At 37.9% G+C, this 25,616-nt stretch overlaps 1 protein-coding gene across 2 annotated transcripts in view; it reads right to left on the reverse strand.

Annotated features, from left to right (window-relative positions):
- Positions 1-265: 265 nt before the first annotated feature.
- DLGAP2 (DLG associated protein 2) overlaps positions 266-25,616 on the reverse strand; it is a 98,387-nt gene continuing 73,036 nt past the window's right edge. The window contains exons 7-12 of one of the 2 annotated variants that reach the window (XM_031064800.1): positions 19,088-19,173; positions 17,439-17,854; positions 9,282-9,373; positions 4,795-4,947; positions 3,959-3,976; positions 2,045-2,459 (exon numbers count right to left, since the gene is read on the reverse strand). In XM_031064800.1, the coding sequence (XP_030920660.1) occupies positions 2,241-2,459; positions 3,959-3,976; positions 4,795-4,947; positions 9,282-9,373; positions 17,439-17,854; positions 19,088-19,173 (984 nt within the window). In that variant the 3' untranslated portion in view covers positions 2,045-2,240. Of the gene's footprint in view, positions 2,460-3,958; positions 3,977-4,794; positions 4,948-9,281; positions 9,374-17,438; positions 17,855-19,087; positions 19,174-25,616 lie in introns of both variants that reach the window. The other variant, XM_031064799.1, reaches the window with a different exon arrangement.

The following is a 25,616-nucleotide window of genomic DNA, read 5'->3' on the forward strand; positions in this document are numbered from 1 at the left end:
GTGGATATTCTAATTAGCAGCTCCACTTTAAGATACCAATTTTCAAGACTAAAGATGCCAGTCTCTGCATGTACTTCTGTATTTAAAATAGTACAACAAATATAGGAAGTAGCATCAATATTGTACACTGCCTCGGATTCAGCTCTTTCCTTAATAGAAAATGCCTCGAAAACACAAGGGATGGGAAATATAATGTTTTCATCTATAGAAGAATATTTCAGGGATTTATTATTTTTTATTCCTTTTTTTCTTTTTTTTATCTTTTTTTTTTTTTTGCATTCTTGAAGGATATACATTCGTCTTGGTTTTTGCTTCAAATGTAGTTTAAGGCTATTTGGTAAAGTATATACCAGATACCAGGCTCAATTTACAGGGGTGTCTTCTCACAGGAACTTCTCAAAACTTCATCTCTAAAGATTCGTACTTTGAAGCCAAGCATGCTTTATCAGTTGTCCAAAGACAGAACTCATGCTTAATACCACACACTGGGAAAAAAGAAGGAAAAAACCAAGCAACCAAACAAAAGGAAACAGATTTGAAGCAACGTCAGATCTGCAAAACCTATGGTACTTCATGTTTTCACTCATCCATCAGGCTGCAGGGTGTATGGGAGTTGGATTTAAAGTGCTCAACAGGTGAAGAACCAAAGTGCTTGAGTATAATAAAGAATTGTTCTGCCTATGGCTAAATACATTGCATTTGTTAAAGCAGGTAAACAGGGAATGTGGTAGCTGGGGCCGTCTGTCTCACTGGGTTCTCATTCTTTTCACCTAAACTTGTGTTCAATAAGATTCAAACCTTGGTATTGGGGGCTGCATGTTGCTCATTTTATTGCGTCTTCACCTGAAGACTTCTAGGTGCTGGATTGCTTGGCTGGCTCTGGAAGGTAAGTGAAGTGGAATAATTCTGTCCTAATTTGTCTTAAATGAAAGCCTCTTGACTGTGGTAGCTACCACTTCTCTCTGACAATATGAGGCTTGAAAATATATTATTTTCCTTTTATTCCATGGCCGGAAATCACTTATCTCTTGAGTCAGTTTTTTTTTTTTTTTTCTATGTCTGAAGCAAGCAAGAACCTTATTCTTGCCATAAATGAACTGCATAGAAAAATAGTTCTAAAAAAAATTACAATTGTAAACTACAGTTCACCTTTACCTTAACATAACCATTTAAACTTATATATACTTACCACTCACATTCATATTTCTTAAACTGTTTACAACATCACAACTGGCATTTTAAACAAGCAAGATTTTTTTGTTCTCAAGGATACCCTGGAAACTCAATTGTTATAACAATTTGAGAGTTTGAAATAGTACATGTAGCACAGCTCTTGAAATGAAAGAGAGAAGGTTTATAAAATAAATATTAACATGTAAAAGAACAGTTAAAAATGCAATGAGTGGTCCAAAGGAGCAAGTATAACTTTTTCTTTACTCGTCTTACTACAGAAGATCTAACTTTTTAAGGCTTCCGTTTTCCTTTCACCATCACTCAAGTCCTCTTGCATTACAATTTTGCTTAGGTTTCAGAGTGTCGTTATACTGCTAACAGCAAACGTTTCTTAGTGGACATTCCCACCATCACCAGACTTGTATGCTTCTTGGTTTCTGATGAGCTTTGGAGTTTTAGTGGCTGGATATCCCTGTTCATCTCCAGAAACTTGAATGAGATGAGAGGCCTAATGTTATTTTGCAGTAACAAAGATGAGAAGAGTGGCAGAGCGCATGGGTAAATATGTTAGCTGGATTCTAGGAAAAGAAACTGAAGGTCAAGGAGATAAATGGGTTCTTTCTTTCCTGCTCTTTACATTTGTAGCACCTTCTACTTGTATTAGCTAATGCCTCTAGTGAATGGTGAGATGCACCCATTTATAGTTTGTTATTCTTATCCCTAATTATCACACATTTTATAAAAATATAAATAACAAAAAGTAAGCTGGGTTCCATCTCAAGAGGTGTTTCTTGTTGTCCTCTGAGAATATATTGGATAAGTCAGGTCTTGACAAGCCCTATCCATTGTAGCTGATTGTAAGTCAGACAATAAATACAAAAAGAAGTCGTTCTTGCGGTGAGCTCAGCAAATTCTGAGGAAATCAAAAGCATTCCACTGTGCTTATGGCACAAAGAACACAACATCAAGGGCATATTTAGTGGAGAGAATGAGACAAAAATTACCAGGTAAGTGACAAACTGTACAAGCATTTTGTTTAAAAAAAGGAACTCTGCAGCATTCTGTCTTTAAAGCCGGGTTTGAGCCTCTGGGATATAGATCTCAATGCTGTCTGCACGCTCTGTGGCTGAATTCTGCCGGAAAGAGGCTGCTCGCTTGGCAGCCATCAGCCTTCTTCTGGCTTCCTGCCGCTGTCTGTCAGGTAGGTCCAGAGATTTTTCTCTTGTGATAGGGAATTTTCCTTTTGGGGGCTTCTTTGGTACAGGAGGAGGAATCTTTCTTTCTTCCTGCAACAGGGCATTAAAACTAAGGGTGAGCTGTGTGTAAAAGGTACTTGTCAGCAGAGCATGCACATCAAGGACATGAAATGCAAAATACTGATTACATACATCAAGCATGCTCAATTTGTGCTTGCCCATCAGCTGAATAATGAATTACATGAACAGCTATCCACACTAGGGACACTGACAAAACCCTCTTATTTGACAATCATTATGCATTCTATGGTCCTGTGCCCGAGAAAAGACTGCGCTTCCTTCCAGCATCCTTGCAGGTATTGGCACATGCAATCTGCGCACCTCACTTTCATATGGATTTGTTTGATTTAAGCTGACACATTATTACACTCATTATAAACAGAAACACACACTGTCTCTCCAATAAGAATTCAGCGCATCTGTGTGGTCTGATCAAGTGAAAAGACTCTCTAAGATTAGCAGGACAGGATTTTTGATTAAATTAATCATACTGAGTTTAGCCTCGGCTGGATATGAGATAGCAGCTGTGTATACATGTCTATTAGTTTAGTCTCCTCCAGGAATTGCTCTATGGAAACATTCAAGTGCCAGCCAGAGAGAGAACATAGGGCTAATTGTTCTGCTTGCAAGCTTGGGCCATTTTAAAGAAAATTATTCTGAACAATTATCAAATTATAAAGTGAAGTCAGTAGATTTTGTTACAAAAGGAGCTGTAAATTTCTCTGCAGGTGTTAAATCAAGAATTGTTTTGACCATTTAGAGACTGTAAAATATCGTATGAGGGCCTATAATCAAGGTACTGTACACTAATTTAGGTTAGAAGAAATGGACCTCTGGAGGTGATTTCATACAATCTCCATTCAAAGTGCACTTGAAATTAGATGCAAATTTGAAGTTAAATCAGTTTGGTTTGGTTTTGGTATTTTTTAGGTTTTTTTTTTTAATTTAATGTTTAATACTGGACTGTATAGCCCTGAAGATGAAGACTCCATAACTTCATTTATATAGGTACAATTACTAAAATTGATCTTTTTGCTGTATAATTTCTTAAAGTAATGGTAATAGTCCAGAGTATGGGCTGTTCCTTATGGAGAACACAGTTAATTTGATGCACAGCAGGATTCAAATAATACAAAAATTGAACTGATACGCTTATGGTTTACAGACTCCTCATTGGTTTTTTTTTTTTGTTTTGTTTGTTTGGGTTTCTTTGTTTTTTTTTTTAAACTAATTCTGCCTCTACTATCCAAATGCAATAGCCAAGACTAAATAACTAAGTTTATTTAAAAACATAGTTCTGCATTAAACAGGAACAGTGCAACAGCCTGGGATGCTATTCCCCATTATAGCCCGTTCTGCCTGTCTTTATTTTCTCTATCTCCTGTTTTCATAAAAGCTCCATTCCTGTCATCCCATCTTATTTTCTTTTCCACTTTTAGTTATTTCCCTCTTAGGAATATCACTGTTGCTGCCACTATAATAATTTCTTACTTCCAGTTGCCACTAGTAAGCAAGAGTTGCAAACTCACCATCCACCAACCCGTTGGCTGAAAATTAAAATCCAAGAGGAGCATGAAGAAATGAAAAAGTTGTCAAAATGCCTCCTAATTCCTCCCAAACCAAACAAATATTCACCTGAGGCCAACAGTACTGACTCAAACCAAATGCTGTTTTCATCTGACTGATACAATAATAAGGAAGGATAGTGGGATAATCAAGGTAAGGGATGAAGTTCTAGAGAGGGGAAAGGCAGTTTGAGAATTACACTGCTTTTATGGGCAATTTTTCATCTTTGGATGTGGGGCATCTCCCAGGTGGTGGAGTTGCAGGGCAGAGGTGCAGTGAGTTCACCAGCAGTGCTTTGTCCCCCAGAAGGATGTTGGCTGAGCTTTAGTATGACCTGTGCTCTGTTCTCTCACATGCTTTTCTCTTATTCCAGTTCTGCTATCATTGGTGTCATGCAGGCAGAGTTAAACACTGCAGTGTTCAAGTTTGTGCTGCCCCAAATGTAGCAGAGTGTTGAATTTACCTTGTGCGAATTCTTGGGCTATTGTCTTACATCTGAATTAATAAGAACATATTTCTGTTCTAGCTTTTAGAATGTGAATCAAATAATTTGAACAGAAGTGTCATGGAGTACACTATCTTAGCAAAATTCATTTTACTTGTTATATAATTCAGCTCAACATTGTTAAAAAAGAAAAGACTCCTGACATCTGATGAAAGTTTCCATGTAAAAATTGGGTCATGCCAATTGAATACTTCCCAGGGTTAGAAACCTATTGTGTTTCACTATTGTATTTAACACAAGGATACTGCAGAACTACAAATGGGGAGTAAATGGTATTGTCCATGGTCTGCTTACCTTCCTTTCAGGTGATTCTATTATTTTCCATTCATTGAGTTTCAACTGGTGCAGTTCATCAAACTTCATGCTGACATCTTCAATTGAGAGCTGCAGTAAGTCCCAGAAACCTGCAAGGTCCTGGGAAGTTGGTCTTGGCATGGCACTCGGGTCCTGTAGAGCACAAAGGAGAGAACATGAATACTCCAGGAGGCTTTCAGTGGTGTGCACTGAGGCAGGAAGGGCATGGTGCCAGGTTTCATTACCGCAGCCCTGCTCAGAGCTAAGGCTCTGCGTGCTCTGCAGCTGGGAGCTGTGACTGGAAAGCTGTGCCTCCTACACAACCCAAACATGAATGAGTTGGATGTCGCACGCCAGCCTTCCTGAATGTGCGGCATGGGAAGTTCCTTAGCACCATATGCTGTGCTGACCTGCATTTCTAAAAAGGAACAAGCTGACAGCCTCTGTCTGCTGATTATTAAAGGCAAGGGGAGCGTGGTTTGTATTCCAGCCAGCCTGAAGTCTTCCTGGTTTAAAATTACGTTCACGATAGCTGATTAAGACAAAACAATGCCACAAAGACATCACCCTATGCTGAACTTGATGTTTACATTGTCTTCAAACGTATACATGAAGCATGAAATCTTGATGGGATGCTTGGATTTTGTTCTCCTGGGAGTTGAATCACACTCAGGAACTGGGAAGACATTACCACCAGGTACTGCAATTAAGAGGCTCTGTGTGCTTAAGACTTAATGGAGAAAACATTGGTGGTAACAATTAGCAAGATGACCTTGTATTTGATAATTAACCTGATGCCAGTGCTGGATAAAAACTATATTAGAAGGTAGCATGCAGACTCTTAACCCTATACTTTCTGAGCACTGGTACTAGTTCAAGACAGTTTGCCACTTTATTGAAATAGGGCTTAATTGGTAAACATATATGTGAAGTTAATGAAGAAGTGCTTTTTTCCTTCCAGGACAGGAGGAAGCCGTTATGATGGTCGAAAGAATGGAGCTGGGAGAGAGAACATCAAAACCATGCCAAACAGAATCTGGATCTCTCCCTTTCTGGCCAAAACCTGTAAAGACTAGTTTGCTATGTCAGCATCACTGCTGCTATGGCAGGCTCTGTTCCCCACCTTTTTCTAATCTAGTGGTCAAAGGCATTTTATATTTAAACACAACTCCACAGCTGTCTAGAAACTGGGAGATAAATCAGCATTGCTGTTGAATTCCTCCCCGGAATCACACATTTCTAAGGGTTTTAAACTTGGAATCGCTGCTCAAACTTGGATTTACAGATGCCACTGTGGGAGATTAGGGCCAGGAACTGAGCATGACAATATACAGTGTCACCCATATCTAGGCCCTACTGGAATCTGGGCCAGGAACAACCTACAAGTCTTCTTTGGTAGAAGAAAGTTTCCTTTCAATGGGGAACTCCAGCGATTTAAGAGAACTGGTCATATAGGTTGTAATAGACATCTGGGAAACATTATGGCTCCAATTAGTGTTTACTGAAAACTACTTCATTGGGTGGATCCCAATATGTTACAAAACAGTTTAAAATTTATGTCAGTGGTGTTACTTACTCTACAGAGGTCAATATTTCAGGTTTTAGGAACTGACTCCCTGTGTGAAATTCACGAGGGGAGTCCCACAGCAGTCTGTCTTATCTTGCAATCTGTTGTCTCCTGCCTGGTCTTGTCACTCACTCTCCCCAGCTTCCTCTAAACAGCCAGAAAGTGATTCTACTTATTGCAAGGGCATTGTCTTCTGAATCAAGGCTAATTGCTGTTCTGTACCTTTGTGTGCCCCACTCTGCTCACAGTGTTTGTGAAGACCATGACCTCCAGCACAACTCTTGCAGAGGGCTGTGCCATGTATGCTCTTGACACAAGAGGGCTGCCTCCTGCTTCTTACACATCCATAGTTCATGAATAAATGCTGGCACAAATGAGTACTATTACAGCCAACTAAGTTTTGAAAAGATTGGCTTAAACCTGCTTCTTCTCAGAAACTGCTTATTTATTTGTGTCTTACTTGGAATTCAGCTTCACAGCCCTGTTTTTAAAGGAGGCCTAAAGCAAGAAACAAGCACGTAGATGGTGTTCAAGCTGCCCTGTTTTAGCCTGCAGCCATGACATACAAGCTGAGTGGGATCTGTGCTGACTACGGAGCATGGAGAAGGACACTTCAAAGAAAAAAAAAGGATGTTACAAAAAGTAATGTTAATAATGCAAAAGAGACTAGTTATTAATCAGTAATGATATTTTCCTAAGAAGTTAGTGGGAACAGTATACATGTAGGATATAGCCAGCCAGAGTCATAAAATAGAAAACTTCATTGAAGCTTACATTTCTATGAATTTATCCTAAGTGAGGTCTTTGATAAGAGCTCCTAACACAAAGCACAATCAAATGTGCTATTTGAAGTTCCCATGATACTTTAGAAAAGTCCATATGTGGCCTTCATGGTTAAATTTCAGTTTGAGTAAATATATTCCTCTGAAACCCTTGTTGCATTTTGAACTGGCACAATTAAATGCTGTTGCTCTGTGTCCTACATTTAAGCTTATAGATGCTGAACAGTGTCAGAGAAACTGCCACGTGGCAGCCCTGTACATGCTGGATGTTTTAGAGAAAGGGAATACACAAGCTGGCAGCATTCCCCTGGGGCACTGAGATGCTGCCTTAGGAGCCTATGGAAACCCTGCTGTATGTATGCACTAAGTGACTATTTAGCAACAAACTTTATCATTGGGTATAGGAAGAGAAGCCTCCAGGTGTGAATGACCTACAGTCAGTTTTGCAGTTGCTGCTTTCTTCAGAGCCCATTATTGATTTAATGAAAGTAAGGATTTTCAGAACCTAAATCGCGAGAGTGGGGTTAAGCTGCTGTTATGGACTTCAGAGGTTTATCATCCAAAAGAGAAAAAGAGAAGTAAAATCTTGCCATTTTTTGGTTGTGTTGTCTACAAAGTTGTAGATTTCTCCTTGCAGTCTCTATTGCTTTTGCAGTAACGAATTGTTCTTTCTCCCAAACAGCTGATGACTGTGCTGAGCAGGAGCTGCACTTGCTATTACAGTAATGCTCTCGAGCACAAGTGCTGGGCCCACTTGAAGATAAATGAAGTGGAGTGGAGGTTAGGCTCTCCAAATCTTAGTTTGCACAGCTTAATCAATCAGGTAATGGAGGGAGTTTTTAAATTTGCAGAGAGAAAGTTTCAGACAATGTTGAAGATTCCCTTCTTTTGGTATGAAACAAATTACTAGATAGGAGCACACATCATATAATTGATAATACAGATGTGCTCAATTCTTGCTTGTCAGACTTTGTATATTTCCTCTGTTATTCTGTAACAGCTTTTAAAATTCTTGTTTTGACAGAGTTTTTGATAACTGGATCCTTTCCTAATGAGTACCGTGTATCTTAATATTTTCTATCAGAAGGTATGACATTTTTGGCATTATTTTCTCAGTATTACTTCATTGCAGGTATTCTGAATGTTTAACTTCATGGATGGAAAGTAGCAAGTAGGTCTTTGCAGAACAAATGTTCTGCCTTGGAAGTTATGTGACAAATCCCAACGGGCAAAGAAAAGTATGTAAGCAGACTATATGTCTGCTGTCATGCACACAACAAAATGCAGTACTTTCAAGATATGAGGTTTAGGGACAGTCAGAAGGAAAAGGTACACTTCCTATTTGAGAGACAACATTTTTGAGAGCTGGTGGTTTTCTACCACCAGCTGTAGCTAGAAGAATTACGTTCTTCTATTGGTTAGTATCATCTTGCCACAGCTTTTGTATCACTGATGGCTGCTGTCATATTAATGAAGATAACACTTAGAATTGAATTAGACTCTAATGAACTTCCAGAACAATAGCAGTAAGCCTCATAAGTAATATAATGTATCTGTTCCTTTAGCCCCAGGACATCTCATATATAATTGGCAACACAAATTATCCAACTTAATTTGATGAACATTATAGATATCTCATTTCCATGATCAGTCCTATTTTCAGGTAGGTAGAAAGCTGGATCATGTATTCTCCTCTATTCTATTTTATGATTTTCCACTGATTTTAATGGGAAAATTTCCCCCTTCCTTACGTGAAATATAGTTACTATATTAGGGTATTGCAAAAATAAGCCATAATATTATGTCTCAGAAAACTTGTGTTTGTTCCCTTCTCAGTTTCTTTTGTTTAATAAAGACAGCAAAAAGAGAAAAGCAAAACATAATCAGACTGAAATTACTGAATTTACATATATGCTTAAAAAAAAATCTACCAACATCATAGATATGGACTAAGTTTAAAAAAAGGGGGAAATTGATGTAGGACATGAAAATAACATTTCAGAATGCTATTGCTCAGATGCACTACTGTTGTTTTTGAAATAAAAATATTAAACTCCAAAACTTAAAGTGACATTTTGTGGAATATTATGGATGAATAAACTTAAACTCTTCAAGAATAACCAGGCAAAGTGACTTACCAGATTTTGCTGACAAAGCCAATAAAATTGCTGGAATTTCTGAGACATGAGGAGCTGAGCACTTCCAACAGCACTTCGGATCTTACCTAGGACTAAGCATACAGATGGGTTACTACTAATAAATGTTTTTTGGCAGTAAATACAATATCCATCTCAAAAAAATGCAGGTGAAGTTCCTGGTTATTTGGTTTTGTTGTTTGTGATTATACGCATGAAGACTGAGGTATAGGAAAACTCAGTGGCACCTTGTCTTTTGGCAATAATGAATGAATAATAAATGATATATTAATAAGTCAAAACAGCTTAGACTGTACTTGCTTAAGGAAGTAGAAAAAACTAAGGGACAATATTCAGCTTTCTGAAGTGGGCATCCATCAATCCATATGATTTTGAAAACACTCAAATTTCAAAGTAAATTACACCTCTCCCATTTACATTTGCTCAGGTAAATTGAGAGCTGTTGAAATTGTCTTGCCTCAAGAACCAGTTGGATGTCTGTTCCTTCTGATGTCAAAGGCATGTGTACCTTAGATTATACCTTCTGGTTCTGCGACTGCAAATTACTTCACTCATAACACTAGTGTGGGTGATCCCTGGGTGAGATCTCTTTATCAGTTCTGAGGGTAAAATTACTACATTCAACTGTAATATAACATATTCCTACCATAAGTATTAAATCCTCACAGGAATTACATCTCTGAGACATGTTTTGGTGCACCCTTTAGGAATTACAGGTTGTCTGCCCAGGAAAATATACAAAGTCCTCAGCACAGGAGCTTCAGACAAAGTGGGACACAAACAGGTGCTCCAGGACTTTGCTGAACCAGCATCAGCCCCCGTGGATGTGCTGGCTTTTCCTCACTGCCCATACAGTGTGCAGTGGGGAAAATGACCAAACTCGTTGTACTTTGTTTCCAAACGACCAAACTCATTGCCTTTGTTTCCAAGAGTCATCTGTCTAAATTCAATTTTTTGAATGCATTATAATCAGTGATCTGAGTTCAGCAGCTCAGCCATGTTAGGCACTTATTTTTAGATGAGCTGAATTTCCTCCTGGAGATGTCTCTGTCCTTCTATTCACAGTACTACCTAAAGGGATTGCCTTATCTCTAAGAAACTAACTCATCATGACTCCTACATCTGCTGGGATAAATGCCACACTTTGGTAGGTGGCATCATGCTTTTCTATACCTTCCTACATGCCCTTTCCTACACTTCCTTTCCTCCACATCCATCTCTACGATAAAAAAAAAAATTTTTAAAAGCATTATAAACTGTGGTCTCAGTAAAAAAATTATTTTAGCAGGAGAATTTCCAGATCTTTAAATAATGTTAAAGATATAGACAGGTGGGGTAAATGTAGACAGGAATTACTCTGATATATTTTACTTCAATTTGGAGAAACCAAGCTTGATAATTCAAACAGGATGTAAAATGTAAGTGTGGAATAAAGCTGATACAGCACAAATGATCTGCAGCCCCTGATACAGGAAACATTAAAATGTGGCAGGGCTTATAATTTTGTTATTTAGAATAAGTACAGGAGGGCATGTGAAAACAGTATTTTGGTAGTAGATTTTACATTTTAATTCTACTTTCTTTACACCAGTGATACATCTGCTCACCTACAAGTAGTAGTAAGAGATAATTTGAAAATTTTGTGCTCTAGTTAAAGTCTCAGTAACTTTCAAGGCATGTGCTAATATGTAGAGCTGTGGTTCTCAAACTCTATTTCATTTCCTATTAGGCAAACAGTACAGCTGTGCCACAACAGTAAATTAAACAGAAATATACATAATTCATCAGTCCTGTGTGACATCCATTGTAGAAGGGTTAAGTGGTTCAGGGCTCCATGAGTAATTCACTGAGGTTTGTTTTTGTTCTGTTGGCCAAATGAAATAAATCATTGTAATTGGTTTGGGGTTTTTGATCATCAAACCCCTCACTTTCCTCTACAGTGTTATTGGCATACAGAAAGGAATATTTGAGTGTTAAAACCTGAACAAACATACAAAAACTTACATAAAAAATAAATGTTTTGTTTGATCTGACACAAATTGCTTTAATTCGATTTTCAACATTTTTAATAAAGGCAATGACTTTAGTGACAAATAGCCTTGTATCCTCCTTTTTTTCTCTTGGTGATCTGTAGCTTAAGACATTAGACAAACTCCCAGTGTGGGGTCAGAGGTCCTCCTTTTCCAGGATGAGGAATTATGCTGCAGCAGGTCCCTGACATCACCTATTCCATGATATGTTCAATGATTCACTGGGCAAAAAAAGAGTGAGGTTGATTCCACGGGCTGATGGTTATAATGGTTGTCTCTAGTGAATAAAGTTCAGTTTTAGTTTCCTCTGATGAATTTTTCAGTTCATAGCTCAAATACATTGTTTTAGTAAGGAGCATTGGTTTTAGCTCTTCTGCAGAAATATAGATCCTGACAGAATCTATAGATATTTGATATTTTCTAGTGAACCTCAGCTACCCAAACCCTCATTCTAAATAAAGATTAATTTTATCTTCATTATCGTGAAGCATCATGTCAACAAGCATTAGTGATTTAAAGCCCAGTCAGACTGGTCAAGATTTAGGCACTGGCAATGTAGTATTTTGGTGGGATACACATTTGTCAGGGATATAAGGCTGTGATGGTTGCCATTGAATCACAGTGCTGAATACACATGTATAATTACAGCCCTAGAATTTACTAAAGATCTAACTCTATTTCCATTTTAATAAGTAAATCAGATGTAATAAAACATAGAGGTTAGAATCTCTCATATTCATGCTACTCTGCCTTGCTGTAATTAAATTAAAGTATTAAAACACTTCAACTCATAATCTTTAGCACAATATTAATAGACATCCAAAGCCTTGTTATTAATTTCATGCATTGGGGAATTATTCTGATGAGTGCAGATTGATTATCTCCATGAAAAAATGATGAATGTTAGAGACTGAAGAGATTGAGATGTTTGGTGATGACTAGAAGATTTTTCTTGTAAATAAATGATGGTAGAATCTACCAATACACATAAATAGACAAAATATTTATATAATCCATAAACCTCCTTGCATCAGGATAATTTTGTATTTGCCCAAATGTCAGGAAAGAGTCACACAACCTTAATTTTGGTCCCTGAGGCATATGAAGCACTCAATTATTTTTGTATGGTCCTGTATGATTTTAGCTCTGAAGACATACAAAACCCTGATTTCAGTAAGAGTAGGCTCAGGACTTGCACCCTGATTAGAGATTGTGTAAATTGAACAATTAACACAATGGTGTCTTTTCCCCTGTATGTGTGGAATTGCTTGAGAAATTCTACAAAACCTTGTAATCAAAAATTATTTCATATCACAAAAGTAGAGAGGGAAAAGTTAGATCTGTATTGATGAAATTGATAATAATCTGATGCTGTAACTCTGATCTTGACAGGTTAAAATTTTGTTCAGTTGTGCCACTGCTGCACCAGCAGTGAAAAACTGCTAACAATCAATGTGCTTCTCGCATTCATTACTGTCTATTTAAATGACATATTTTAATTTAAATTTTCATTCCATTTCATCTTTTCATTCCCCCCTATACTTGTAAATAAATTACTCCACAATCTAAAATAATACGTCTGGAAAAATATTGAAACTGGCATTTAGTTCACCCACCTAACTCAAAGTAGGGTATGATATTTGTCTAATCTCTAAACTTAAATAAGAAACCTTTAGAAATATCATTTTACTATCAACAGAGCATCTAGAGACAAAAATAAATATATAATGTTCAGATGGCATTTTAGGACAGCACAGCTCCCATCTAGCAGTGCTCTAGAGGGTAATGGGACCCTTGTTCACCAATGGGGACTTGCTGCAAATTTGGTTTGCTTTTTACCTCAACAAAGTTCAAAAAGGAGAAAATTTCAGCAGAACAATATAAATGCTGGGAGGAATTCTTGGATGCCACACTGTAGGACTTTACAGACTGTTTCAGTACAGTTGACATTCTTTAGTCATTCACAACACTCCAACTGGAAATTTCAATATCTCCTGAAGCATAGGTTTGTGAAAAGCATTAGAAAATGATGTCAGTAATTTCTCTTTGCTTAAAGGATAACCTTTATTTGGTCAAGCACCTAAGAAAGCTTTTATGGATAATTAATTCATGAATATACTAAAATCAATTGGCTGTGAGGTTTTTTTGTTGATTTTTATTCACCTAAAATTATGGGAGATTTTACTCTGTGTTTTCTATTACTATTCACTCCTATTAGTACTGTGAAAATATCAGCCAGAGGATTAGCAAGGAATGGTCCAGTATCCATGGAATTAGGGGAATGGGAGAGAGAGGTAATCCTTTGAGCTCCCACTCTAATATCTTTATTTTCTTTCCCCACTAGAGATCACTTTACTGCTATGCCAGCAGAGCTGCTAACCACAATGCAGGAGATACCAGCAAAACAACATTTCTGCTGGCATAGTTTACTCTATAGTTAATTTTTGCACCTATCTAAGGATTTTTATGTGAGAGTAAACTCTGTGGAGCTGTTCCCCATAATGAAGTTCTCCAGTGGCCAAGCAGGTGGCAATGAGAAAGCCAGGGTTGTCTTCTTTCCCCTGCCAAGCCCTGCCTGCAAGCTGTGGGACTGAAGTTCCCTCTCCCTGCTCCCATCACTGTGCTCATGGGATGCAGAGTCCTGACCCTCTTGGTCTTCAATAGCTTTGTGACACTTGAAATTGTTTTCCTTGTCATCACCTACACACTAATAGCCAAACACAATTTTCAGGGTGTAAAACTGAAATTCCAGTCAGCACCCATGAGAAACACATATCTTTGCCTGGAGGCACCCTGTGAGTGCAAGTGACCAGATGTCTAACCCTGGGAACTGTTAGACACATATCTATAGTTTTTACATATAGTGAACACACACACATATCTATAAATAATAAACAGAACACAAATAACTGCTTCCACAAACTATATAAGAACTTTGCAGAGACTTCAAAATAAAACTCATGGCAACTGACTAAATAATAAAAAAAAGCTCTGAAAAAAGGAGAGAGTTATTTTTGTTGCAATGATTATCTCTTTTTCTAAGACCTGATGAGTGAAGTTCTTAAAACAACATTATGGAAGAAAAGGTTCAGTGAAAGAAAAAATCAATATAGCAATCAGACAGCTTTTGATGATCTCAGGGCTGCTTTGTTAACACCAAAACTGAAATTGTTTTCTAAAATGCAGTTCTATTTTAACTGTTCCCATGTTTAAAACAGAACTGGTATCATAAAGACAGCCTTCTCTTATGAGATGCAAAGCTATATTCAGTCTTCATGTACAATTAATACATCTAGGCCAAAAAGAAATGATTCAGCATTAAGAATGACAGTTTGAATGTGCAAACATTGCTGTGAAGTGTTTTGGGAATAGTAGTCTTGCTGGAAGATGGAAAACCATATTTATTTGCTTTTGGCTCAGCCATTTCTGTTTATTTTCTTCAAGAACTGGCAAATGTTTAAATATGTCAAGCTACATTTCATGCTGTGATGTTATTAGATTTAAGTTTTTGAGGATGCACACCTTACAACCTCTGCAGCTCAGACTGGGGATACAAAATGTTTTAAGGACCCAACAGGAAAAAAATTATTCACATGGAGTTTTTAGAATGCTGTGAAGCTCATTCCCCTGCTGAAATTAATTCTTTGAAAACTTCCTTTTACTTAATGTGCTATTAGATGAAGGGATACAATTTAAAAATAATGTAATTTGGAAATTATTTCAGGAAGAGCTCTTGAAATGAGTTATATACAATAAAAAGTCGGAACTTTAGACAGTCAGCTGAACACAAATTCTGACCTTGCAAGCACTTTGTAGATCTATTCTATAACTTCTTTAGCCTATTAAGGAGGTCAAAAAGTTCCCCCAAGAACAAGTAATTAACCAATTTTTGTTAGTTTTAAAAAAGAGACTTCAAGGATTTCAGTTGAATTTTTTCAACTCCGTTATCAGGGAATTGCTCTTTCTTTTCCTCTTCCAAATTCAAGTCCTTCTTCAAACAGGGAAACAAAATCCCGATACTATGCTTTGTTTTTTGACTGAAATATTCCAAGTTAGCGTCACTAACTCCCAAGATTAATACAAATTACTGAAGTCCATATTGTCTTCATTTTCTATGTACAATTTATAGAAAACTACCTTCTTGATTGCCATTCCCCATGCAGTAAGCGGTTCCAGAGTATATCTGGAGTGTAAAATTATAGGTTCACATGACGGGAAGTAGAATTGGTCTGCATCTGAGAACAGGTAGTCAGCTAAAGTCAGTTTATCCAAGTTTTCCTCATGTGGTACCCAGCTTCATATTCCAAAGAGTAACACCTCTAACTGCCTCTCCACATCTCTGAGTGGGGAAGGGGTGTGGATGTGAGTGTGTTTCCATTGCTCGTTTCATACGGCTGCAGATCTGACTGTGGCTGTGCAAAAGGAAGAGCTTACAAAGAGAGGAGGCAGGAGAAATCCAGCTCTTGCCTGCAGACTCCTCACTAGGAAAGAGAGGGGCTAACGACCTGTGTGTTTCTCCCCTTTGCTTCCTAAATAATCTTGCTCTTTCAAAGGAGATCAAAGTCTTGCTCTTTGAACTTCTGCTTCAGACTGAGAACACTGTTGTTCCTACATCTGTAACAGGTGGTCTGAGAAGCAGGTGCTTTGGGATTCTTAATGATGCCACTGAAACGTCAGTATTCAGCAAAGACTTGAAGAATTGAAAAATAGGACGCATGCAAAAAAAAAAGAGGTACAGAGGAATAACCATTATGAAAGGCTTGGAAAATCTTTCACAGGCTAATCAAAGGAAAAGATGTTGTTATTTAACAGTCCCTAGAAGGGTATTAAAGTCTTCATAGTATCAATGGAATGGGAAAATTCTGAGCTTTGCTTTGCCGTGGTTAAAATAAGGACAAAACCCACAGTGCATAAAGCACCAGAGGCTGAAGGAAGGAAAACCAGCCTTACTCACAGCCCCACCCCAAATCCTCTGTTATTACTTGGCAGACTTGTGCGCAACACAGCAGAGAAATATGACTGTAAAACAAACAAAAAAAAAAGATGATGTAAAAACATAGACATTTTTTCCTTTGAAAAGGTCAGTGCAAGAAATAGAAATTGGCCTTTTAGTCACCATGCTGGCCTGGCTCAAGACCTAAGGGTACATCATAGCATCATAGCAAGAATTTGTTGAGAGGGAAACAAGACGATCAGGAAACAGTACTCAGAGGTGATGGTGAAATTTGTAAGAGTGCAGGGAAAGATGCTAGTAAGAAAAATTAATTTGAATTCATTTTTGGTCTGAGAAAATCACAGCTGAGACAATAATTCAGATTGTCAGGGATTGAAATATTTATAAAACAGCCTGAAGAACAAGGATAATTGACCTCAAAGGGAATCACAGGGAGCTGGCTACTGAGTCCTAGGACCACTTTGATATATTACTATCATTAGCGCTGTCTTGGATCTTGTTCCAAAATAGTCTACATTATTTTTCACTTTATCCCATCACTCCTTTCAAGGTGTCCACAGGACATGAGAGAATAATAATGATTCTTGACAAAATTGTAATAAGAAAATGTAGCTGAATTTTCTAATAATGCATATGCCTGTCTAACTGCAGAAGTACTTTAACTGTTGTTCTTGCCTGCTATGCTTTCTGTTCCTCCAACAGGCTGAAGTGCCTGTAAAAGAATGGAAACATTTTTAAAATGGCTTCTCACTAAGAGGCAATATCGCAGGTTTCAGGAAAAGGGCAAAACAAGATTCATGTAAGACCACCCTGTGTGCTCTGGCAAAGGGTCAAGCACTGGAGCCATAGAAGTGAATGGGAAGAATGTGTCAAATTTGGAGCTGTGGATGGAGCTATTGCACCATCTGAGCTCTATGTAATACCAGACTTTGATCCTGCACTGGATTCTAGAGGTGGTTCTTTAACTACTTCCACAAAACCTTACTCTAAGAAGCACCATCTTGTGCAGCCGGCCACAGGACACTGTTCTTATGTATTATGGTTCTTTGCTCCTACAGAATGAGTGAGGACAAACCACAACTCACAGCTTTATCCTAACAGATTTCATATTTTAGTAATCATCCGCATACTGAAAATATATTGAAATGTTCTTACTTTCTTCAGAAAGATCATTTTCTTCTGCTTCTCTTTCCATTTCTTTGCACCATCCTTCCATTCTCTTAGTCTCAGTGTGTAGTAACTTCATAAACCAAGATCCGTCCCGCCGACAAGGAGACATTCGACCAGTCTCGACTGTCTCGATGGCTGGCTCCAGCCAGGGTTCTGGTGGTGGAAGGTTTGAGGTGTCAACTGGGGTCCTGTAATCTTCTCTGTAGCTGAACAGTCCCTGTGTCCGTACAGTTCTCACTGCACTATATTGGGTGGGTGTGCTGGGCTCTGAGTGCTGCTGGAATGATGAGCCAAATTGAAGTCCCTTATCCTCCATGGTGATGTGTCCTGGAAAACCCTCCAGTTCCAGGTCAGCCTGGACAGCTGCTGTTACACTGTTCGAGCGCTTGAATCGTCCGTGTCTTGGTGAAGAGGGAAAAAAGAAAAGATATTAAGACATATAAATAATGTATGTGATGGTACAGAGAGACAGAATAATGTTTCAGTGAGAAGGAATGGATTCTGTTCTTCTCATTGGACTTTATGTTAAACATCTTTTCTTTGTGTCTATCTCACTAAAATTAGATGGTGAGTAGCAACAGAGAGGAAAAACAAAATGTATAATGGAATCATTGATCTAAGCAAGGGTACAAAAGAAAATAATTTAAATTGTCTCTGGAAGCAAATATTGATTTGTTCTCATACTACAAAATAGCACGTGTCATTACTAAATAATCTGGAAATAACTAGGAGAACTAGAACTTCCTGATAGAAGTCTGTAAAGTATATATATATAAAATTTTCCAATGTTCAGAATTTTAAGTAGAAAGATCTGAAAATCTGCTCAGTTAGGACTTTTGAGAATCCTGTAATAAAAGAAAGATAATATCAGCATGTTTAAGACTGTGGGTTGGGGTTTTTTTTTGCTCTTATAGGGTGCCCATTAAAAGTTGATTGTCCACTGTTATATAACACTGAATAATGATATTTTAAAAAAGCTTTGTGTTAAAATGTTAGGTAGAGAAGCAAAGATTATTTGTGAAATCTTTTCACATTGGAGTCCATTTTCTCAGATCATTTGTAGTTTGTGATGGCAAAAGGCAATTAGCAGCCAGATACTCTCAGACAGCTGCTGTGAAATGAGATAATGGTCCTGGTCCAGTACTTGACAAACAGTACCTACCAGGTTTAACCTGTGGGTCAGTTCATGGGCCAGCAGCTTTACAAAACTAGAGAAGAATTGAACAAATCAGAAAGCTGATTCTATTTTAGAATAAAGATATCATCCTAAGAATTTTGTTTCCTTTTGTGGACTGGGAAAGCCTGGATCAGCATGAGGAGTCCTGTCAAAGGAAGACTGTTCCGATATGTAGCTCTTAGTATTTTTTCTGACAATAATGAAATTATATTAAGCCACTATTTCAATTTAATACTTTAACTTCCTTCCCTCCAATTAAAAACTGGAAAGTTAGATAAATGTGAAGCTACTGCTAAGCAATCTCCACAAATTTTACCAAATTATAAACATGCATATAAGAAATTTGGCTTCAGGGATTATTTAGTGGCAGCACCTGTCAGGTGTTGTTTATTAAATCTGTTTACAAATGCGTGTTGTGCTATGAACGACTACAGATTTTTGAACATGCTTAAATTACCGTTTTTCATCTTCCACTTGAATTCCAACAGAGTGGTATTCCCGTAGGCCTCTGCTTTCAGTATCTGAATCAGTTGCTGTTTCCACCTAATTCAAAACAAAAGATACATCTGCAGAGTGAGCATTGACAACTCAGCACAATTTTGCACACACTTATTCAAAATTAATTATATATTTAATCTCTTACTGCTAAGAAACACCTAGCAAAGTCAAATAAATGCAATAGGTATTCAGCCTGGTATTATTGTTTTGGTGCTGTATCTTATTAAAGTTTTGCACAAATACTTCTGCTATGTAATTCCCTATTTCAAATCCAAGTAGAAGCAATTACTCAGTTTGGTGGGATCAGGGTGTAAGCTTGGTCTGGAAGGGCTGTTCTTAGAATGAGGAATCCACAGGGTAACCCCATTTTATATTATTATAAACCAGTCTCATTATAGTCCTTGATTTACAAAATAAAATAAAGTCTGAACTAGCCCCATAAGCTTGCAAGTGATAAAAAGAAATGGAGCAATGAAATTTTATTGACAACTATGTTGACAAATATAAAACCATTAAATGATATGAGGGATACAGCAGAATGGCCTATCTCACCTTTTTTAATAACAATCCTGAAAATGCAGTATCAAGCAGGCAATTTATGCACTTTTTATAGCATTCCCATCTGAAATACACTTACCAAAATATATTCACAGTAGTTTCCTTCAAGACTGAGACTTGCGTTTGCAAGTTTCTGTGGGATTTTATATAGCACTCCCCACCACCACACCGCCCCCAAGTCTTTGACACAGACAGAGCAAGTGCTGCAGTATGCAAATTATACTGAATCAAGGGAGAGGCAGGAAAAAAAGAAAAAGAGTAAAACTGACTTTTCCTTTTGAATAATATTTTCACTGTTAAATTAAAAAAAATATTATCAACCGGTTTTCCATATGCACGCTCCATGTGTGAATTCAAAGAATATATCTGATGATAAAGATAAGAAAAGTTTTACCCTTGCAGCAGTCACAGGCATCTCTGGAAAGAGCCTGATGGTCTTTGCAGCTGTGTCTCAGCTGCACAGTCCCAACCCCAGCTGGCTTCCGAAGGGATCCAGGGACAAGGTGGGAGGAGGGTGGGAAACGAGTGCATATGTGGACTATACTTCTTGAGGAAGAGAGTTGCTGGTAACTTCTTCCATCTTTAAGCCATAGCTCAGCATACAGTCACATGTAGGTGAACGGAAGGGCACTCCAGCCAGCAACGAGTACACATTCATATTTACATGTGTGTAAGTCTTGGAGATGTCAATGAAACAGCTGGTGCAGGAATCCTCTAGAAAATGTTAATAGCATGCTTGAACTGCACAGTATAGCACCAGGCACAGGTGTGCTAAAATGTCGGGCTATCAGTGTGACAATAGTCCAGGAAAGACACATTTCCCAGCAATTCCCTTTATTCTACATAAGGCCCAGGGGACAGGGCATGCTGCCTGGAAGTGCAACTGCATGGAAGCCCGCTGTGCTTATTTTGATGGCCAGTGCATTGAGAGAACTAATATGTCAGACTTGGTAACAGAATGTGGTGTTGTCAGTACAAAAAGAAAGATTCCTCTTGACATTGGCAGTAAATAAAACCCCTCAACCACAGAGGTAGCAGCTCGGAGGAAAAAAAGCCAGAACAACCAACTGAAATGATAGGAAAATTGGTTTCAGAGTTAAGGTGGATCTTGGCTGCAGTGGCTGAGAAGCATCAGCTGCTTGGGGTGTCATAATATCTGAAGATTGCTCTATGCAAAGCAGCTATGAGGTCCAGCTGTTAGCACAAAGAGATGTCTATCAGGAAATGCAGACTTATCTATAGCAAAGAAGAGTCCAAAAGAGCCTTAAATAATAAATTCTAGTCTAAGTGAGGGACTAGGCATTCAGCTAGTCCTTTCAGTAATTTGAGGAAAGCTGCATATAAAACACATTAATTTCATGAATTAACTGGGCAAAGAATGAGATACTCATGTAGGCTGTTGACGGGGGAGCAGAGAGGCAAGTCACGCTTGCAGCTTTGACTTCTGCAATGAGACCTCAGTCAAACATGCATGGACAGGTTTTGAAGAGTGAACTCATTCTCAGGGGTAGAGGAGATGATTGAGAGGGGACATTAGAAATGTCTACAGGTATCTGAAGGGAGGATATCAAAATAATATTTCCAAGGTTTGCTCAGTGGTGCCAAGCAATAAGACAAGAGGCAATGGGCAGAAAGTGAATACAAGGAAGAACTCCTTTACAGTGTGAGTGACCAAGCACTGGAACAGATTGCTCAGAGAGGCTGTGGCATCTCCTTCCCTGGGGATGTTCAAGAACCATCTGGATACACTCCTGTGCAGTGTGCTCTGGGGTCACCCTGCTTTAGTAGGGAGGTTGGACCAGATGGCCCAGTGTGGCCTCTTCCAACCCGACCTGCTCTGTGACTGTGGAGTAAATAAGAGCAGATAACACAAAATGCTTAGACTGTGGCTCCTGGTTGCACCTGTAGGAGTGCTAGCAGGGAGATGATGTCTGAGGTGGGGAAACATTTTCTGGAGGATGTTGTTTGATGTTGAAATCCATAACAACAATTGGAGTGATGAGGAAGTCTAAACTGTTGCTAAGAGCTGTGGTACTGGGCTCATCCCAAAGAAACCAGTCAGTCTGAGTTAAATCACATAATCTAGAAACAGATTGCTCAGAGAAGTTGTGGATACCTTATCCCTGGAAGTGTGTTTGAGGCCAACTTGGATGGGACTCTGAGGTCCCTGGTCTAGTGAAAGATGTTCTTGTCCATGGAAAGGGGCTGTAACTAGATCTTTAAAGTCTCTTCCAATCCAAATTATTCCGTAATTCAATTCTATTTTATTATTCTGTTTGACTGGGTCCAAAGGAAAAGACCATAGTAATTTCTTATTACTTCCACTTGTTATTCAAGTTCCTTGAACTTGTTTGACTGAACTGCAACTCCGGATGATGGTGTCAGTGATGGAGGCACAGGCTCCACAGGGTTGCAAGCCTTAAGGTTTGACAAGGGAAGAGTTTTGTGGGTGGCCAGATTGAAGAAGTTGAGCAGGTGGGAGCAAAGGGTTTATCAGGGCCTTCTGCTCACTCACATGGCCCAGCACAGAAGGACAGGACATTGTAGCCAGTTCAGACCTGAGAAAAACCAGAGAGATGAAGCCAAGCTGACATCTCCTCACATGTCAGTCTTTGCCTTCAGCCCATTCCGAAGAACTGCACTTCCTACAAACAGTGATATCCTTAGGATAACCATTTTTATATAATGTGCTCCTTGGTACCTATGGAGTGAGTCCTGGGGTGTGAGGGGCCAGATTCCTGAACACAGAAATAGGGTAAGGAGGGTCAATGGTATCATAGTTGTGGGGGCAACATACAGCTAGTAACACTCTGGGGGTGAGCAACAGCCAATGGACAGAGAAGAGAATTTAGCCATGGAAATGGCTCAGCAGCTCAGACATAGTGTTGTTGGAAACATGATGATCCAAAGACATAAACAAGGAAAGGCTCCTGCAGAGAACATCAATCAGTCCATCAATTTTTTCTGGAACAAAGCAGGCAGACTTGCAACACACACCCTTCTTCATTATTGCATATCAAAAACATACCTGGTTTTGCCAGCTACATTGTTTGATTTAGTAAGAAATAGCAGGTCTTCTTTTGAACTCTGTTTCTGATATGTGGAGGCAGATTTACTTTTTACCTTTATTTGGAATGGGTTGGTATCTTTCTATTGATGCAACACATCGATAAAAAGTTTTTTATTGGTCTGTTTTCAAGTGTTTACTTACTGGCATTTCACCTGGAGATATAATCCTGAGTAATTTACCCAATATGCAATTGATACCTAGAATGCACAGGCACAAATGAAGTAATACACTCTAAAATTTTATTCAAAAAAAATCAGAAAAATGATGATCCAGGTGTCAAAATAAAAATTATATTACTTATCTCCAGATATAAAGTCTTGCCAAATTGTCCTTCCCTCCAGCTTGCCAAGATTGACACTAAATAAACGACCTGATGATTGCCTTGATATTTTAATGCTTTCATTTTCTCACTATGCCTTGTAACAGCAGGAGAATGCCAAATTTTGTGTGCATCTGTGTGCGTGTGCAGGCAAAATCTAGCACTGCAAATATTGTTACAACCAGCAAAATGTAAAATGGAGGCAAATACCAAGACAAGCAAAAGTGGAAAATAAGACAGTAATTTGCAATCATAAAGAAAAAAAATGAACAAATAAATTGCATTGCTGTATGACAGATATTATAAAGACTCCTGCTAGAAAACAGCAGGAAACTCTTTCATCTGATTGGCCAGGCTAAACTCAAATGAGCGGAGGATAAAAAGTAATACATTTGGTTTGATTGTGTGACTCTTGAAACTCAAATAACTTTCACTAAATCTGTTATTATAGTCTTTGATTCATTATTGTTTTAATATTTACACAGGTTATAAAACCCTTAATATTTTCAAATTGGCCCACAGTCTCAGTAAAACAAACAATGTGAAGAATTTTATCTTTATATGCTTTTGACAGAATCTCACACGAAAGAGGAAAGAAAAAGTAGGCAGTCCTATCAAAAGCAGAAGAAAGGAGTAGATCTAATAGAGTAAATCAGCTTCCTCTCTCATTGCCAAAAAAACCCAAAAAGTCTCTTAAAATTGGCATTTTATGCCATGAAAAATGACGTTATATGTGCTTATGTCCACCAGGCTTATAATATTAGTAGCAAATGTAATGAAGCACCTTGAGATTCTTTCTATCTTATAAATGATCCTTGTGAGTCCCTTCCAACTCAGGATATTCCATGATGTCAATGTCTTACCTTTCACAAAGACGTAACTGTCCCCTCCACATTCCTTGCTGATACAAGGAACAGACAATACTATCAATCCTCAGAGATCAGTCACTGCTGACTGATACAGCTCTAAATTTGAAAACTAAGTATCAGATGCTAACACTGCTTTAGTATTAAAGGATCCACAAGTAAATGATATGAACACAAAATTATTTGAATAAGTGCAAAATTACTATTGCAAGTAACTTGCTTGTAATAATGAATCTTAGTATGTTTAAGTGCTCATTTGAGCAAAGAATGCATGAAATAAATTATTCTTTCAAAGTATTTACTATGCTTTTTTAGATAATATTTTAACTACTCTGAAAACAATCTTTATTTCTGTGTTAAAGCCTTTGCTCTGCTCTTAAACATGAGCACTGAACTGCAATAACATTGCAGCATCCTAAAAATTCCAGTCTAAGCTTCTATGCATACTGTCTCAAAGGTAGACTTGAAGTTAATATATTCAATGCATAAGAAAACAGATTTTAACCTGTTGGCTTTTGCTTCACTCTCATAAGCATTAGCAGTAAGAGTCCTTCAGGCCACATTATCTCTCCCCATGCGACTTCGCTGCCCTCAATGGGTTTTCACTGCTATAACCAATTTATTCTCTAATTAGAGTTTAATAAACAATCTCTCTGATGATGTACAGGAAGGGAAATAATTCACCCTTCCTCTCTTGCATAGACTTCTCAGTGATAAAAAGACTAAAATGGAGTAAAAACACTACTTTTGACACTAGATCAAGTACATGTAATTGTGAATTTAGATAACCACTCTTAGATATGGGGTGACCTTATTTGTATGCAGTGACTTCAAAGTAGCAAAAATACTTCAAATAAAACTACAGTACTAATAGCTATTGCTTTCCTTAACTGATGGAAGATTTTAACCAGCTAAAAACATACACTCTTTCAAATTAATTTTTAGAAACCCAGCAAAATAAACCTATACTTTAGTGCTCGTGAGATTTTTTGTTCTCACCATGGAGCTTCATTTTGCCACTCTGCTACTTCCCAGCTGAACATCTGGACTACTCAAATATGTGGCATGGCACAGTAGCTGCTAATTATCAAAAGAAGCAGCTTGAAAACTTCCTCTGATCTTTTAAGAAAGGACTTTTTACTAAAAATACAAGCCAGAGTTTAGAAATGGGATTTATGTCAAGCTTATATGAGATTGTAGCAAGAGAATAATGTACACAGTAGAGGTCACTGATAAATTTTTTTGGTGCATTTAATGCTAAGTGACAAATTGCTCTGAACCAACAAATATTCACTGACTTCTCCAGGCAAAGCACTTCATACACTCCTCTCACAAAAGCACAGTCTAACAGTCATTTTAGGAGGAGAATAAACAGTACTTCTGTAGCTTTGGAACATTTATGATCCAAACACTTGTGCAATCGATGCAAATATTTCTTGTGACTGCTGTGTATACACTGAAGTAGAGCACTGACAAAGATGGTATAACCTAAACAGTGCAAAGAAAATGTAGGTGCCTATCTAAGTACATTTAACTATGGGTACAAAATGCTTTGTGTTGAAGGGGAATTCTAGTTTGAGAGTGCAGAATATCATGAACAATGTTTTTACTATGTGACATGAATAATTTATATATATATATAAAAGTATATATACACACATATATAGAAATAAAT

The sequence above is a fragment of the Geospiza fortis genome, unplaced genomic scaffold (assembly GCF_000277835.1).
Source record: "Geospiza fortis unplaced genomic scaffold, GeoFor_1.0 scaffold927, whole genome shotgun sequence".
In the NCBI taxonomy this organism is placed as follows: Eukaryota; Metazoa; Chordata; class Aves; order Passeriformes; family Thraupidae; genus Geospiza; species Geospiza fortis.